At 37.1% G+C, this 19,360-nt stretch overlaps 1 protein-coding gene across 3 annotated transcripts in view; it reads left to right on the top strand.

The window, feature by feature from the left end:
* Synj (synaptojanin) overlaps nucleotides 1–19,360 on the top strand; it is a 142,211-nt gene that overhangs the window by 110,696 nt on the left and 12,155 nt on the right. For all 3 annotated transcript variants that reach the window (XM_089101835.1, XM_089101836.1, XM_089101834.1), the window contains 4 exons: nucleotides 184–321; nucleotides 3,085–3,256; nucleotides 14,102–14,286; nucleotides 16,992–17,168. In XM_089101835.1, the coding sequence (XP_088957961.1) occupies nucleotides 184–321; nucleotides 3,085–3,256; nucleotides 14,102–14,286; nucleotides 16,992–17,168 (672 nt within the window). The remainder of the gene's footprint in view (nucleotides 1–183; nucleotides 322–3,084; nucleotides 3,257–14,101; nucleotides 14,287–16,991; nucleotides 17,169–19,360) is intronic.

Raw genomic sequence — 19,360 nt, 5'->3', positions numbered from 1 at the left:
TCTCAGAGATACATATTCTAAATCATAAAAATCTCGCAATCTGGGACCGAAATGAACTCCATCCCCATCTCCACCTACCCCTCCCCCACCGCATCTTGCGCACGTGCCAGCACGTAAATTTGTTGAAATTAAGGCAAACGAGGATAAAAACAATGGCAGTATTTGAAACTTTTATATTTTTAGGCACGCAGCTTGCATTCTCACGATTATGTTATATGGTGTGGGGACTTCAACTACCGAATTGACATGGAGAGAGACATAGTGAAAGAAACTATTTTTGAAGAGGATTGGTCCAGCATGTTGGAATTCGATCAGCTTAAGGTATGCAATTTGAAATCGTAAAACGCACAAATATATAATAAATCTCAAAATCAAAGCGAATTTTTGAAAAATTACTAAAAAATACTTGTCAAATTCAGTTTCTTACCATCTAAAACAGGAGTTCCCAACAAGGGGCAGAGGCTCCACCGGTTGGGCATGACAATATTTTGGTGGGTCACGGGCAGGACGTGCACCTTTTTACTTTAAAGCCTTAATTTTGAAATAAAAAATTTCATGTAAATGACGTCACTTTCATATGCATTTAAAGAGCAAAAAAGATACATGATAGTATTATGTATCTTATGAATGACGTTATGCAATGACGTTATGCATTGTATAAAAGATGTTGCATGCAAAAAATAATTTTCATTGGTATAAAATATGCATAGAAGACGACTCGAAAAAAAACCACCAAGTTAATGGGCTTTTAAACTTCGTTCAGGTGAATACACGTAAAATTTTGAATAACAAATTCAAATAGTATGAGAGGGGGGCATCAAGATCTTAGAAATGCCTAGGTGGGGGGCAAGGCCCGAAATAGGTTGGGAACCACTGATCTAGAGGTATGGAAGCCTTATCTCTCATAATTTCCAAAAAAAGATAATGAAAGCCTCCATCTTCAATAGAAATTTATTGCAACACAAAAAGCACGTAAAGCTGATTGTTCTGCAGTGAAAAACTGTCCAGCTCCCATATTGAAAAACTTCTTGTTTTAGACTAAATGCCTGGTGTAACCCGGATCGGTTGGTCAGGTATTATATTGCTGTTATTCTTTGATCTTCTAAAAGTCGCAGAAGCCTTTTGGTGTATTTATTTTGTGATTTTCCGTCTTTTAAATAAAGATTTCTCTCTTTATCTACAAAAATAGATAAGATAGATAATCTCTATTGTAAAATGCCTGTGGGCCATAGCAACACAAAAAAAACAAGGTCGAACATCTTAACTGACAAACAAAAGCCATAATAAAATTTAATTCCTAATTCTACATTCCAACCATAACAAGCTATCCCATCAAACATAATTTCCTATTTTTAATCCCTAAACGAATGAACTTACGCAACTGTTGAATAGCACATGCATTCCTCTCAGCCATCCACTCAATTCACTCTCAAACACTTTTTCAAAACATTCATTCCGCAACTCAGACAGCTCTTTACACTCGGATACAAAATGAAAAAGATTCTCATTTACACATCGACAGACAGGGCAAAAGTAGGGGCCAGTCGCCAACCTAAATTTTCCAAAATTTCCAAGTTTGAACCACCCCCCCCCCCCCCGAAATTTTTGACCGACTCGAAAATAAGTCGAAAATTAGTAAAACCTAGGTAAAAATCAGTAAAATTAGTCGAAAACTGTGTCAAAAATTAGTACCCCCCCCCCCAAAAAAAAAAGTCAAAAATTAGTAAACCCCCCCCCCCTGAACAAAAATCCTGGATACGGCCCTGCCTGTAAGCTAATGGAAAATGCGAAGTATCATTTCATTTTTAGGCTGAAGGATAGGTCAGGTGCTTAATTTAAGACCGTAAAGGGATGTATTTTTGTAAAACTTCTATCATATTTGGTTCTCGAGATATTTTGTTTTCTGTGTCAAAATGCAATGCAACCTCTGTCCTCACTCACAATAGTCAGTGGGAAACTTTTTTTTTTTTTTTTTTTTTTTTTTTTATACATCAAAATTGATTCGCTGTATCTTTTACACCTATACAACCATCCTTGTACCAACAACTGGTCCTTCGTGAGAATCAATAATCCAAAACACAGTTTTTTCTTTATCTGCTCTTATCTAAAACTAATACTGTGTTCCGTTTTTAGTCTTGAAAATTAATACAGTCACTCTGTCGGCAAATCCGTGTCATAAACACGTCCAATGCGGGCAGTGCTTCAATTATCTTCGGAAGAAAACTGGGTTCTCCGGAATCTCCCTGAAAGTTGACGTTCGTTAATACACGAACGTTAACGTCCAAGTCCCCTCGTTTTTGCAGTTATGGTTATCAGCCTCGCTAAGGAATTTCTTGACAGTAAAGGGAAATTTGACGATGACGATGGCGTGACGGTCGCTTAAACGTGTTTAATAGTATATTTTTATATAAATATATTTTTTAAGTTTTACTTTTTTTTCAATATTTTTACGTGGTATGAGCCTTTTTTTATTGATGAATTATGTATTCATTTTGTCAAATTAATTTTGCATTGTTTAGCCAGCTTTAAGTGTATTGTTATTTTTAAACTTTTTTTCTGTTGTTGAACTGCTTTTGTTTTTGATCCCAAAATTTAAATTCGGATCTTTGAGGCTTGTCATAATCATTTTTTTTTTTTTTTTTTTTTTTTTTTTAACACGAAGTATTAATCAACAATTTTTGTTGATGTTGATTTTTTAGAATCCAGTTTCTTACAGCGAAATTTAGGGAAACTCCAAAAAATTTAGAAATTTTTCATTTCAATTGAGAAATGCAGTTACATGGGAAACAAAATTCGGGTAATTTTTGGTGCATTACATCAGCCTTAAAAACTTGAAAAGTAATTTTTTTATTTAAATATTCAAAATATCGCTTTTTAAAATACAACCTTAACAGAAATGTTGCCTATTTTCCCTCAAAGTATGGGGAATTCTTATTTTTGGACTTTTGGTATAGTAGTTCAAGCGACCCCCCCCCCCCCTAGAAAAAAAAAAGCTTGGGTACGGGTTTGGTAAAATAGTTAATTCAAGAGAAGTGACATGATTAAGGGTATATTGATTGTATGAAATGCTTAAATTTTTTATAGGCTAATCAGAATCGTGGTCTGGTCTTTCAAGACTACATAGAAGGTGAAATTAACTTCCCTCCGACATACAAATATGATCTTTTTTCTGATGACTATGATACAAGTGAAAAGTGCCGAATTCCAGCGTGGACTGATCGTGTTTTATTAAGACGAAGGAAGTTTGGAGATATAGGTTGGTTAAATTTTGTCCTAGAATCGTTGCTTATCAATCTTTGGCCTAGACCTCTAGGCCCTATTTTACACCCTTTTCTAGACCTCTAGGCCTTATTCTACACCCTATTTTAGACCTCTTGGCCCTATTCTACACCCTATTCTAGGCCCTATTTTAGACCTTTAGGCCTTATTATACGTCCTATTTCAGATCTCTAGGCCCTATTCTACACCCTATTCTAGGCCTTATTCTACACCCTATTCTAGGGCTTATTCTACGCCCTATTCTAGACCTTTAGGCCCTATTCTACACTCTACTCTAGACTTCTTGGCTCTATTCTACACTCTATTGTAGACCCTATTCTAGACCTCTAGGCCTTATTCTACACCCTATTCTAGACCTCTTAGCCCTATTCTACACCCTTTTCTAGTTTCTATTCTACACTCTATTCTACACTCTATTCTAAACCCTATTCTAGACCTCTAGGCCTTATTCTGCACCCTATTCTAGAGCTCTAGGCCCTATTCTACAGTCTATTGTAGACCCTATTTTAGGCCCTATTCTAGACCTCTGAGCCTTATTCTACATCCTATTCTAGACCTCTAGGCCCTGTTTTAGCTTGCAAAATATTATCTACAATTTCAAGCTGTTTTCCTTGGAGAAGCCATATATTTCTTTACCAGTTATACGTTATTATGATAATAATATAGATTAAGAAGATGAAATCTATGAAGTGACAACCACTTGAACCTCGACCTGCCAAAATTTCGTTTTACGTATCGGTAGATGCAGCGATTTTACCATCTCAATTCTTAAGGTACATTCAAAAGGAATAAAGTAAATAGAATGACAGGGTTAATGAAAATAAATTATAATACTGACAGAATATATAACCGTTTTTTTATAATGTTTAGTAATTGCAGTGGTTTAGCCACACGAAACAACGGGTGACTCCTTGTCAATTTTATCATTCGATTACAGCTGGCTGGTAAACAGGCTATTGTAAAGTAAGAGATGGCTTAATTAGTGATTTTAAATGCAAAAGAACAAATTAACTATAAAAAATAATCATGTCAAGTTTGAGCATAAATAAAGGGCTGCAAAGTGATTTCAAACCTTTTGGTTTTCCCTTTATTTATAATTAAATGTCTGTTTTTACTTTTTTTTTTTCATTTCTCCGTGGCCAAAAGTTTTTTTTTTAAATGAACATCTCTAGAAATAGATCCCTCCTCCGAAATAAATTCATGCCTATGTCATCTTAAGCTTTTTCTGCTACCAAGATGATATTATCTGACAAAACAATATAAAACGAAAATACTACGGTAATGTTCAACTCGTTGACAGGACCAGATGTACCAATAGGCCTACTTGGCGCGGGCCTAGGGGCGCACAATGTAAGGAGCGCAATAAATTATTACCGAGGGATTTTTTTTTTTTAACAAAAACTGGACTTATATTATTCATCGTCAAAGTGCCTTGTGCACTCCGCTGCCGCGCTGCCTATTCACAGAAAAGTAATTTCAAAACCTCACAGGTATTTCATGGCCACTTATAAACTGTCAGATGTCTCCCGAGAATGGAAGCTCTCTCTTTCATTACTGTTGGCTCGTCAGTTGCCTTCTGTTTAGTGCTTCCCCTATCCCAGAACTTCCGGGGATATCCCCGAAAATCTCGTAAAAAACGGAGCGGCAAAAGCGCTTTGGCCTAGAAGTGTCAAAGCTTTAAATCCGGCCCTGCTCATTGACATATGATTTAAGAGTGTGTTGGGCACGCGTCTGGGAAGGGGACCAGAGCCTTCGCCCTTGTGAAATAAAAAACTGGCTTTATTGTTTTGCATGCATTTTGCTTCCATCTGGACTTAAAGTTAAAAGGTAGAAGATACACGGGTAAAAAATAGATGTCACTGGTATAAGAATGGCTGCGAACCATAACAAATTGAACGAACATTTTCAAAGGCGACATCCTATTCTGAAACCAATTCATTGGATAATTGGAAGTTTTTTTATGTTTAGAAACTGTGCAATGTCATAGCAGTGAATGTCCTGGATGGTGCGATCGACAATAACTCCTCTTTCCTGATGCCAGCATGCCAAAATCTGTTGGGAAAATTTAGGCCGACTCACTGAATGACTGAAAATCGCTCTGTGTTGACAAAAAGCGGTTTCCTCTGAATTATAGTAGTGGATGGCGTGGATAATGCACAGCAACTCTTCTCTTTTCGAGCTACCCTACTGAGGTTTATTGTGCAAAATGGATGAAAAATGGGCAAAAGTCTATTGGGCAGAATGGATGAAAAATGGGCAAAAGTCTATTGGGCAGAATGGATGAAAAACGGGCAAAAGTCTATTGGGCAGAATGGATGAAAAATGGACAAAAGTCTATTGGGCAGAATGGATGAAAAATGGGCAAAATGGCAGCCTTTCGAAAGTAACAAAGCTGTTTCCAGAAAAGGTCTAGACCATGTAAAAGTTATCAAATGGTAAAAGTAGTTAAATCCGGTCGATCTTGTTAGTCAAATCCACCAGTGATTTGGTTTAGGGTTCTCAGACGTGCTTAATTTGATCGTATATTTTTGTCAGGATTGCACTCCTCTTGGGTAACGTTTCCGTCCTTCATTGTAAATTTATATATAACGACTGCCACAATAAGTGGTATTCAGCACTACTTGATCGTCTATATTCTGTAAAATTGGGTGCATATAAAGAAAACGGTTGCTTCCATTCCCTTTTTTCGAAAGATTTTGTTTTCCGAACCAACAATAGTAGTCTACTGCAAGTATCATTTATATATTACTGTGCCTCTTTAAATATGTGACAAACATACCTTTTTCTCCATATAGAGTCCAAATATATATATATATATATATATATATATATATATATATATATATATATATATATATATATATATATATATATATATATATATATATATATATATATCAGACATATTTAATATTTGATAGTTTATCTGACAGACTTGCAAGATACATTTATCTGTTAAAAGAGCAAGTAGTTTTTTTGGAACTTACAGCTAGTTCCTTATTTATTTTAGGAGCTACCTTACCGCAAGCAAAATCAGGTACCGAATATGTCATGTTTACTGAAAGAAAGCATTTAAATCTAAAAAAAATACATGCTACATTTCCTTTTGGAATGTTGCGCCTCAACTGTGGTAAATATGATTGCAACTGTACTCTTATTTTAAAGTTCGTGTCGTTTAATTAGTATCTCCAGTGACAAAAGTTCTATCGTTCTTATAAGAAGAACTATCATTAAATGTCGCATTTTTTTTTTCTTTTTTTGTCACACAATTATCTCTGCGAAAATTCTTAGTTCGATTTTGTTTAAACTGATGACGGTACTTGTGTGATAAACCCTACCGCTCAAGGGGTTCATTCATTGACGCATTATAGAACCGGTTTTTTTTCGTTAGTTTCTTTCAGCTTAGCGTGAGACAAGACAAAGAGAAGTGACAGAATAGATGTAAAATATACAATTTGGGCTATATATTTGCACCTTAGGGGGGGGGATAAAGTATTTGGACAGTGTGAAGTTCGAAAACAATTCTTACTATAGTCTGGTCGCCAGGTGTTGAAAATGTGAAGCATATCACGACGGAATGGGACTGGTACGAGAATCAGCCTCCCCCCGCCCCTCCCCTAAATCGACCATGCTGATTCGAAAAATATCAACGGCACTCGCTTGCGAGGGGTGGAACACTCCGAAACCTGAAATTTTAGTATATTTTGATGTTTCATGCAAGAAAATGCATCTTCCGCTAAGTTTGAAGTGTAGTTTTCCACTCAAATACGAGATAGAAATGCCTAGAGGCTGTATAATGTCTTCATAACAAACTAACACAATCAGTTAGAAAAAATGGCAGCAATGATGAAGGTAAAGAAAAAAAAAACAGAATTAACACTATTTATTTAATACTCACATTCCCCAATTCATTACGGTTTTTTTCCTAGTATCCTTTTATTTCAAGTCACGCACATCTATTCTTCGTCTGAAGAAGCCTTGGCCTGGCCGCACTTCCCACAACAAGAGCACAAAATATCGCAATCACTATCTGAACATGGACATTTTTGACCACAAGATTTACACTTGTATTATGGCGAAGTTTTCTGAATAGTGGATGGCCAAGCAGGAAGGGTTAATTTTAATGGGTATTATGCATCTGTCCTTCATCTCCCATCCTAAATCAAGCGGCCTGCAGGATAATGGACCACTGGTAAATGCACTTTATCGTATGTAAGGCAGAGGAGTCGTCGGTTGGAGACAGGCTCTTCAGAGTTTTCAGGCGAGGGAACAAGTGAACGCGGAGGTCATTCAAACACGAAAGTTCGTCTGATTTTCTGTATGAAATGATCAAAATCTCGCAACACAGCTTCATAATATCTTCCTCAAGCTCAACTACCGTAAAACCACCATACAAGGGACACTTTTTTTGTGTTTTTTGTCAATTTTTCCTCAACTATTCATTGTAGAATAATGAAACTTATGCCATTGGATACATCTGAATGAGAGGAAAACTAGAGCAGAATCCGCGATTTTTTTTTATCATATCAATTTTTTTTATTTTTTTTTTAAGAGGTGTCCCTTGATTGGGCCCAGTTTCCAATCTAGGGACAGTGACTTGAATCACATTGTTAGACCTTGTTTTTACTGTTTAAATTATCAAGGGACACTCAATATGTTTTAAAAAAAAGGTTTATTTTCATTTACAGGAGCAATATATGACACTTTTGCTTATAGACTAAACTTTTAGACCACAAGGTTCTTCCAAAACAACTTCAAGTTTCTTCCAAAACAACTTAAAAAAAAATCAGTTAAATGTGGTGAATCACATAAATTATGGTATCTTATGCACTTTGAATCACATAAATTATCTTTGGCACTGATCTAGTTAATTGGAAAACTTCCAATGTCTTGGAACTTCAGAGCCCCTCTGTGAGTCAATTCTGGAGGCTGGAGAAATTTTATAATGTCAGACTTTCTGAATGTGGCCTTGTCCTCCTCTGCCGGGAATGCAAAGTAAGGTGAGGTGGTCTTCCTTACAAATTCGGCCGTGACTTTCCCATGCTGCACTTCACTGACTCTCCCAATGTAAAGCTTCTGGCTTTTGTTCTTCCGAGTGTCACTGGGGTCCTGGAAGCTCACTATAACCCAGGATCCAATAGTCAATTTGGCGTCTCTTTCTGGTTCTTCTCTGTCAACTTCTGGTTCTGTCCCCGAGCCAGAAGAACTTGAGCCTTGCAAATTGTAATTCTCAAGTTCAGCACTGGTGCTGCAGTCTTTGTTAAAATAGGTTACTAGATCGTCATCATTTTCTTTCCTTGAATTGCTTGTCTTTATAACTTTGTTTCTGATTTGCGCCAAGCTTATTCGGCTGATTTTCTGATCATACACACCAGTTTTCTTTTTTCTAGGATTAGCCGTTTTCTTCTCTTTGGCAGAACGTGACTGTGTGATAGGTGGGAGATCAACTGGTGTGTCTACTGGCATTGAGCACTCGGTACCTGATTCTTCAGATGACTGTTCCCCGGTTGTGCCAGTATCCCTTCCTCTGACACTCCGGCCGGCAGGCTACCATTAGCCTTTTTTTCTGCCATGGCCTGCTTCGTTATTGTTTCCATCTGCCAAACCCAAGGACTCCTCAGGACCAAACCTGATTTCTCTGAGATAAGAAACAAGACGGTCTTGAAGTTCATCACAGTTTTTGTCAGTCGGGTCACCAGGTGGCAGACGAGCAAGCACTATTTCTGGCTTAAACGGATAGATCCCGCACTTTTCAAAACCAGCTCTGAGGTTTGTTGGAGCATTTGCTTCAATTGACCTGAGAAGAGTGTTTAGCAGTTTCGGAAACTGAGTTTTTTCAACGGCACTTAAATTTCTTCCTGGTCCCATCTTCCACTTGTCTAGAATTTCTCTCCACTTCCGTTTGAAGGGAGCAAAAAATGCAACATCAAGTGGCTGCAGAAGATGAGTTGCGTTTGGTACAAGGAACTTGAAAAGAATGTTGTTTTCCTAACATAATCTGACTACTTCTGGGGACAGGTGGGATGAGAGATTGTCACCAATAAGTACTTTTTCCCTGATAGCCGATGACAGTAGGGCAAAATAATCTTTTTGAAGTAATCTTCAAAAGTGACGCCATCAAACCAACCAGACCTTGTTCTGTTGTACCTTGCACCGGTTGGGCCGCCGATGGTCCAGGCATCATACAAATGGATTGCCCTGTAGCATACATAGGGAGGCAGCACTAACCACTTGCTGTACCTGTCATCATTAGCGAAACACTCGCTTTTGAGGAGTTCATAATCTTTTCTGGATACTTAGTGCCGCGTTTCACAATCACTTTTTTCTTCCCTGGCTCATCAGTCAGATTTGTCTCATTATAGTTTATGATATTTTGAGGAGGAATTCCTTCTGTGTCTTTAGCATATTCCTCGAAAAAATCCCTAACCATAGCATGATTCACTTTTGCTCTAGCTCTTTTTATGTTTGAGGCCATTCTCTCTGACAGTTCGCCACTGTTTCTTTCTAGAAATTTTTTCGCCCACCGCAGGCCAGGAATATTGTCCTTGAATCTGCCAGATGATCTTCCTTGGCGATCTAGGTGATACTTCACAAAACACCTCAAGTCAAAAGCTGTCATGGGATAGCCCATCTGTCCACAAGTCACCAAGCTTTTCACAAGTTCTTCCTCTTGAAACTCGTCAATCTCAGGAGGTCTTCCCATCTTTAAGATTTTATGACCCTTTTTTCTTGCACTATGATGTCTATAGAGGACACTTTTTGGGATGTCAAATTTATCACCAGCTTCCCTATAAGAAATTCCTTCGTCAACAGCAGCTAGAGCACGTTCTAGGGCATCCTTGTCCACCTGCTTCCTTCTTACGCTCATGTCCCTTGATTGAGCACTTTACAACCTGAAAAAGACAGATTTTAGTAAAAAATAAAAAAAAAAATTAGAAACTAAACCTTTTCCTTAGAAAATTGGTTACAGTCATCCTTAACAATATAGCTATCCGTCTAGCTAGCTCTCAGCTCCGCTTCAGTCGTTCAGTTGTAGCACCAGACAACACTTCCAGGCCTAAAAAATAAATCAAAATTGCCCGCTCTTGCTTTTTATTTTTTTTTAACTCAAAAAATCACTAAATTAAACAAAATATGGCACAATTCTATGTAAAATGAATAGGCTTACTGACAGTAATTTTAGTTTGGCAGTATCCTTGAAACTTCTCCACATATCTTGGCCTAAGCAACTTTCCTGGAAAAATGTCCCTAGATTGGGCTGCGTCCCTTGTTAGGTGGTTTTACGGTACTCAGTCGACTTGTTCCAAAATCTGGACTGTAAGAGCAAATATTTGAGGGAACCACGGCACAGCTGCTCAGAAGCTCACAGTATCACATCCAGTGAAACAGTGCAAAAACGCAATTGAATTCACTAGAGACGATGGGAGTTTATTTGCAAGTTTAGTGATCGAAATGACTTTATCCTGCCAACGAACCAAAACGTTAGGGGTGGCATGGCTTTGCTTTTCAATCGTCTTAAAAGACTGAGGCAAAATGGCCACAATGTCTGTGTCATTCGCTTCCGCCATTACATCCGTGCACCGCATTCTGGCACAGAAACCCGTGTGAAGAGCGAAACGGGTATCCGCATCTTCACATATGCTGCTCTGTTCATTGACAAATCTCTCGCAGTTTACAGCCTGGTTACTCGGAAGCAGCTGAACTACTCCAGTTCTATCTGCAAATCCTGATAGGTACACTGGAAAAGCAAGGGCTTTGCGGTCAATACCGGTCCAAAGGTAAAACATGCATTCTATAAGCTTTGCTTTTATTGGGATAAAAAGCATGATAGAGTCCCAGCTGTCGAGAACCAGATTCGGTCGAACTGAAAAGGATTTTTCGGGCCTGTTTCCACGCCGTTCATGGCAACCACTAATGTCTTTCAAAGAAACGACTTCACAACCCTCAATGTCTTTAAATAGTCCATTCATAACGGCCTGCTACAACATCCAGCTGAGTTGTCTGTTTGGAAAGTTTCCCTAGGAGATTCGTAAAAGTCCTTTTAGCAAATTCTACTAAAATTTCATTCCTCCTAGAAGGTCGGCCTCTTATAAAGGGCATACAATCAACAATAACTCTCACACTTGCTGCCTCTTGGAAACTCGGTACTTCAGCTGGCGGTACTTCAGACTTTTCTTAAACCTCAACAAAATAATTTTTCTTCAGTTCCTTCAGTCACAATCAGATGCCAGACTTTAACCGAATGAAGTTACAAAGGACTCACTTTTCCTGCATTTTCAGTTTTTCAAATTGGTGTATTGGCGTCATTACTACTTATTCTATGGAGGGGGGGGAGACAAATACATACTGTTAAAATCACAACTAAGCCATCTATATAATGAAAAAAAACGTCTGAAATAATGAAAGTTTACTTTTTTGGGATAAAAAATTGTTAGGAAAGAGTAGTTTCTGCCGTAAAGTGGCACTAACTTTGAAATAATTCGCTAGAAAGTGTATATGCCTTATATTTGCCTCTTGGATACACATTTTAGAGAATCAAATAACTTAAAACGGAGCATTGTGCCTTGAAGGGTCCAAACTTCAAAAAAAAGTCAATAGTAGAAACTCTCTTTTGTTTTTTGTTTATATACTAATGAACCGACTAGGTGAACGGTCAGAAATAAAATTTTCTTGCATGAAGGTACCTCAAAAATTATAGGATTTACCACTAGTTCATCCATTTTTCTTTGTATTTGCTTCTCAGAAAATATGGAGAGAAAATTGTAAGGAACGAAAATGTAAGGAAAGAAAATAACCTTAGAAAGCAATACTATGAAGTGAAGCGCCAAGGCTTTTCTGATGACCATTAAGGGCAATCAATTTCACAATAGAATAGAATTTTCAAATCTAGGATTTCAGAACTGTCATTTTCGTCTTTTAAGGTCAGTATGCCACGAAGCAGCAGAATTTTTTAATTTAGCACTAAGAAGTATCTTTTTCCCTTAGAGTTTTCGGTACTTGTCAATTAGCTGGAACCCACGCGATATATTGTATACGGAAGGTGCTTAAGAAACTAGTCAAACGGGTATCTCAATAGAGAGTTGGATTGCAAACCGTTGTTTGTCGTTGCGTTTACAATGTTTAAACTATTGTTTTTTTGGGGTCTAGGGGGATGGGGGGAAGGTACCTAGGTTAGGTTAAGTTACGTATTTAATATATGCTATGCTTTAAACCCCCCCACAAACACCCCCACCCCCTAATATGCAAATATATAGCCCAAATTTTTTTCTAAACTATTATATTTTCATCATGTTTTGTTTTATTTCATTAGCATTAACCAAACTTGACTTCTTATGTGGGTTCCGGCTAATTGACAAGTACCGAGTTTTCTTTTTCATACTTTTTTGTGGTTACACAAGCTAAAATTAGCCTGGTATTACAAAATGATTAGCCAAATCACAACCAAATTTTTGGATCACAACCATGTTTAAATCACAACCATGTTAAATCACAACCAAATTTGATGGAACTACAAGATCTACCAATTTTGGCTATTAACAGGAACCAAATCAACACGCTAAATCACCAAATTCGGAAATGGACGAAGATAAATAACAATCTGACGAAAAATTTACTCAATGGTCAAAAACTTAGGGTTAACACACCCCTCCCCAACCCCGGGATGCTGCTGCTCCCATCACCACCCATTAGTTTGCAGTAGGAGTTCTTTGTCCCTAAAGACTCTCCATTCAAGCTTTCCACAGCTGTCACTGTGGGAATTGAATTTTATTAGGGTTACATGCTGAATTTGTGGAATATCATCACATATTGTAATTTAGTTGGCAGATAGATGTTGGCCAAGAGAATGGGAAACTAGTAAGACTGGAAACTCTAAGCTCCATTAAAAAAAAAAAAAAGAAAGCCATCTAGCAATATCTAGACTGAACAATACCGTCCTTTGTATAGCTCTAAATAATTACTTCCTGTATAGCTATATTCCCCCTACTATATCTTAAAAATCTTTAATTATCAAAGCTTAGCTAAAAAATATTTGCAACATTGGGCACTACCACCAAATTACCCACAATTGTATTGTCCAACAGTGTGTCTGCTCGCAATTTGGTGAATTTGGAATATTTGAACCATTATATTTGAACCATAACCATATATTGGAACCATTGTGAGATAGCTAAGAAATAAACATACCATTCAATTCAGTCTTTTGTCTTGATTCGGTCTTAATACTAAAGCAACAGAACAACAGCAGTCAAAACAACACATAGGAATAGGATGCCTGAAAATGAGGTCTGAAACCGGTTTTTGCAGCTTTTGCTCGCTTGATAGCACTTTTTGGGGAATCTAAAGTTCAGATCCAAATTTAATAGACTTGCCCCCCCCCCCGCCCTCTTGTTTTAAAGTGCCGTTTTTATTTTCGGTATCAGCGTTTTTAGGCTATCTTTTGGTATATGTTTCATAATAACTCCATTCCGTCATACCACCTTCTTGAAATAAGCGAGATAGCCAAGCCTGGTGCCCGGGCTGCTAAATAATATGCAGAATAATTGTACCTATCACATTAGGCATACAGCCCCTCTATACTTTACCCCACCCCATCCCCCCTACTGTACAAATAGCCCCCCCCCCCTAATAGCCCGAATTTGTTTCCAAAGTATTATATTTTATCATACTTAGGTATATTTAATTAGGATTGAACGTCAGAGAAACATATTAGAAGAATACTAGGTAGGGGGTATATCATACAAGTACCCTGATGACAAAAGAAAGAAGGAAGTTAATCGAATTATTTACCTAATAAATTTGTCATTAAAAATTAATCAAACAGGCCCTGATTGGTCCCCATGCAAGGTAGTCTTTTACGGAAGAGCTGAATTAAAACAGAGTGACCACCGTCCCGTCATTGCTACATTCGATGTCGATGCTCTTCGAGTTGATGAAGACGCCAGAGAGGATGTTATCTCGGATATCATAAGAAGAGTGGGCCCCCAAGATGGTACCGTTGAAGTTCAAGTAAGTAATGGAACTTAATCTAACTCAAAACATGTGTATGTATCGACGGCGCGTTCAGACCATATTTCCTTGAGGCTAAAAAATCTGGAAAGGTTTGAAATATAACTCATTTGTAGTATCGATTTAGCTAAAAAAGCTAAGAAAAAAAAATCTAATCCAAAATTTTAATGTTCTCTTTGACACAAAAACTCAGGCCGAATCATTGACTTACGGATTTGGCCGGTATCTCCCCCCAAAGTGTGCATCTATAAAAATCCCAAACTCCTTGTTTTTTTTATGTTTATATGTTTCTTTTTTTTTACAGGTTATGCTCAAGTTTAACCCGTAGTGATAAGTTTCGTAATTTTTCGTGATAAGTTTTGTAAATATTCGAAATTTATTTTCGAAACCTAGTGTCCTAGTCGCAAGGGCATATTCAGGATTTTTGTTCAGGGAGGGGGGTAGAAAAAAACTTTTAAAACGCACGAAAAATGTGTTTATATGCATTTTTTTACGTTTTTACGAGTCGGAAATAAACTTGTAGGGGTTCAAACCCCCCCTCCCCTGGATACGGCCTTGCCTAGTCCTTTTCTTTTATGGTATGTACTGGACCATCTTCCTCTTTACACCTCTTCTTTTTTCGCCTTGCCCGTTCCTTTCGAATAAATCGATATAAATCATAAATAGGTGCCTAAATTTGTACTATATCCGAGGATGGACTCGGCGCTAGCAATGTTTTCACTTTTTATCCTTAGATGTGGCTGGTGGTTTCAGACCCTTATATTCTTAGAGCATTTATAGTCTAAGAATGTGAAACTTCATTGTTTATAAGTCAACTTTCATAATCATCGTTTACGTTCGTTTATTACTACTACTACTAACAACTCACTACAGCACCAAGCCGCCTGAGGCCAACACAGCTACACAGGGTCTTCCTTCATCCCAATCTATTCAAAGCCTCCCTCTTTACACCTTCCCAGGAAGTTCCCATTCCCCTTAATCTTTCCTTATGACATCCTCCCACCCCAACCAAGGACGACCTGCTTTTCATTTACCCCTAGGCGGTTGGCCGACAAGGACAATCTCTTGCAATCTGTCATCCTTCATCCGCAGAACATGTCCTAGCGTACATCCTACTATTTGAGATACGGTTAGTCGTTCGGTTTGAAATTTGGTAGGTTCTTTTACTTTACCATTATTATGACTATCACTTGACTATAATTACCACTTGACTAAGACTATGACGTTTACATGACTATCACCTGACTATCATTATGCTAGTGATTTAATACCGCCCCGACTCTTCAGCTCCAGGTTCGCTTATGTTTTTAAATCTCGATTAGATCCTAGATCGTTTTCGTTGATTTTTTGTAGTGTCAGACAAAGTTCCGACAGACGGAGATAAATTTTTCTAGGAGAAAACGACCAAACAATGTCCATATATAAATTTGTTCATTTGGGGAAAGGTGAATTCTCCGACTAAATTTATTTCAAAAATTTCACTAAATTTATTGAAAAGCGGACTCTATGCAATATCTGTTAAAAAGAATTCTAAAAGAAATACATGGTATAAGCCTAGAGTTTTACCAGTACATAAGGAAGCATGTTAAGAAAACAATTCTTACTTCAACATATGCAGAATAATCCTAGTTTACACATTTTGCAGGAGAGAACCTTTATCTTCACTTCTTTTACTGCTTTACAATTTTTTTTAACAAAATTCTGAAAATAAACATGGATTCAACTGCATTTTTCCATTTTCAAATAATCTATATATATAATTAAACGCCATCAGTGCCATCTAATACTTCTCACAAAAACATTAATAGACAAATACTCATAAATTAAGCTAGGTTAGATTAGTTAGATGGCAGTTGGGTGTTCGTTTATAAACGTTATTCAAGACTTAGAGAATACACAAATATTTGAAAATATGATAAAAAACTGAAAATACAAGGGAAATAGTAAAGATAAAGCTTCTCCCCCTAAAAAATATGTTAACTAGGATTATTATGCATATTATGAAGCAAGAATTGTTTTCTAAACATGTTCCCTTATGTACTGGCAAAAGCCTAGTCTTATACCAAATACATTAATATGAGAAGCAAATTGTGCATGTGATTCGAAACAGAAGCGATCCGAACATTTGCTCAGGAAATTTCAGGTTTTGCATTGGACGACAGGAAATCACGCTGCTTAAGTAATAATTGACTCCTACACAGCTGCCTCTTTTTTACATTTCCTTTTTTTATTTAATATTTATTATTAACAAAAAAGTTAACATAAACACATCATCTCCAAATACCAAAGTATTACATGAAGGAGGGATAATCAAACAAATCTACAAAAAAAGACAATTTACATTAACCTCAGAAGGGATTTAAAATAAACTAAACAAAATATAACTACAACATCATGTATCCTCTTACCCCTAACTTAATACTCTACTCCTTAACACTTATTGATCCAAATAAAAAAACTAATATTAACGATTTAATACCATTTTATTCTATCAATTATATATCCTATTAATATTCTTCAATTAATATTTTTGAAGGGGATTAACGGGAGAACATTATGTTCTTCCAGTTTTCTGTATTCCATTTCAATTTATTTTGGTTGGTACTTTGTTTTCTGAATGGACCTTGTGGTCCATACATGGTTTTGTTCAATGAATCCATGCCATATAGTTTCTAAGCACTTTGTTGATTTCACAATCCTTTCAGGTGATTCCGGAGATGGACCCTTCAGTAGCTGATGAGGGATTTATAAATACTTTCAAAACTGAAATGAATATGTGTGGAGAAATTGCTGTGATGAGACGTACCCAAGGGGGAAAAGTCTGCATTACATTCAAAGAAGGATTTGGTGCTCTGGCTGCCTTTAAATACCATGGGAAAGAGGTTTGTCTCCGTTCCTATTTAGTTACTGATGATCTGAATTATGTACCTCTTTCAGGGAAAAGAGGTTCATCTCTGTCCCTTTTTAATTTCCAATGATGTGAAATATGTACCTCTTCCATGGGAAAGAGATTAGGCTCTATTCCTTTTTAGTTACCAATAATTTGAATTACGTACCACTTTCCAACCTCTCTTCCTATTTCGTTACTAATGATCTGATTTTTGTGCCTCTTTCAAACCTCTTTAATGGGAAAGAGGTTTATCTCTATTCCGTTTTAGTTACCAATTATTCGAATTATGTACCTCTTTCAAACCTCTTTCTTGGGAAAGAGGTTTTTCTCTACTCTTTTTTAGGTATCAGTGATCTGAATTATGTGCCTCTTTCATAGGAAAGAGGTTTATCTCTATTCATTTTGGTTACCAATGATCCTAATTATGTACATTTTTCCAACTTCTTTCATGGGAAAGAAGCTTATCTCTTTTCTTTTTTTAGTTACCAATGATCTGATTTCCGTACCCTGTAGATACTCCTTTTTAGGTATCAGTGATCTGAATTATTTGCCTCTTTCATAGGAAAGAGGTTTATCTCTATTCAATTTTGGTTACCAATGATCCGAATTATGTACCTTTTTCCAACATCTTTCATGGGAAAGGGGTTTATCTCTATTCCTTTTTAGTTGTCAATGATCTAAATTATGTACCTCTTTCCAACCTCTTTCTTGGGAAAGAGGTTTATCTCTACTCCTTTTTAGGTATCAGTGATCTGAATTATGTGCCTCTTTCATAGGAAAGAGGTTTATCTCTATTCATTTTTGGTTACCAGTGATCCTAATTATGTACCTTTTTCCAACTTCTTTCATGGGAAAGAGGCTTATCTCTATTCTTTTTAGTTACCAATGATCTGATTTCCGGGCCCTGTGTACCGATTTGTGCATACATAAATGTCTGTAGACAGGAAGAAATTTCCATAAGAATCGTCGGAGATCTATCACTCAGTCTAGAAATTTTTAAGCTAACTTTAAAATTTTTCCTCTTTTTGTCTAAGAACGAAATACTTAGAGTTTTGAAGCCTTGTGACCCCAAAAAAAAATTGAACAAACGCATATTTATGTATGGAAATGGGTCTAAGTCGATGTCATCTTTTTTATATTTTTATCTCTGTTTTTGTTATGTGATTTTAAATTAAATCATCATGGCATGATGGGGGGGGGGTCCGGAAAAAAAGGCCAAAAAAGTGTTTTTAGGTATCCTAAGGAATCTTAACCTCTCCCAATATCAAATCCGTTATCATACTAATGAATTCGTAGTAAGATTAGGGGATAGGGAATTTTTTAGTCAGTTTCTTTTTTGTAAAGACGATACAAGATACTTTTCAAAACCCAGGACGCCCCTGGGCAACTGGATTTTCAAAGGTTGAACACAGTCAAATCGTCTGCAAACTTGACCACGGTCAACTTTTTTACAAATTTTATTTAAATTAGAACAGCCACAGGATCTATCTAGCTCTCTATGGAGAGCAGCACCAATAATTTGAACATGGCACCATTCGAGAGAACTACGGCTGTTCACGGGAAGAAGACTACATAAGGACGATGAATTTTGAGGCTCATGTATAACTGTTTTGCGGTCTAAATAATCAAATAATTTACTTATTAAAAAAAAAGCTCTGAATCTTGTAACTTTTAAACAATGGCGTAGCTAGGGGAGCAAGAGGGGACGGCTATTCTGGAGCGTGGCCTCTGAGGAGGCACCAAACTGACGTTTTGTTTATTAATATTATGATCTACTTATATTGTTGTAACAATGGCGATAGTGGGGGGACCGACATTGGCCCCTACTATGCCTCTGTTTTAGATCAGTCATTGGCCAATTGTTCTGATAACCCCAGATTTGATTCTCTTTTATTACATTCAGTTGCGAATTGTGCTGACAACACCAGCTATTACTCTGTGTTATAACTTTCATTGGACCCTAGTGCTGACAACCCCTGATATGCTTCTGTGGTATCTCAGACATTGGCCCCTTGTGCTGAAAACCCCTGCTATGCCTCTGTTTTATACCAGACATTGGCCACTTGTGCTGAAAACCCCTACTATGCCTCTGTTTTATAACAGACATTGGCCCATTGTGCTGAAAACCCCTGCTATGCCTCTGTTTTATAACAGACATTGGCCCATTGTGCTGAAAACCCCTGC

The sequence above is a fragment of the Artemia sp. Qi Xiang Cuo genome, chromosome 15 (genome assembly GCF_049724085.1).
Source record: "Artemia sp. Qi Xiang Cuo chromosome 15, ASM4972408v1, whole genome shotgun sequence".
Taxonomy (NCBI): Eukaryota; Metazoa; Arthropoda; class Branchiopoda; order Anostraca; family Artemiidae; genus Artemia; species Artemia sp. Qi Xiang Cuo.
This window is presented reverse-complemented; position numbering and strand designations above follow the sequence as displayed.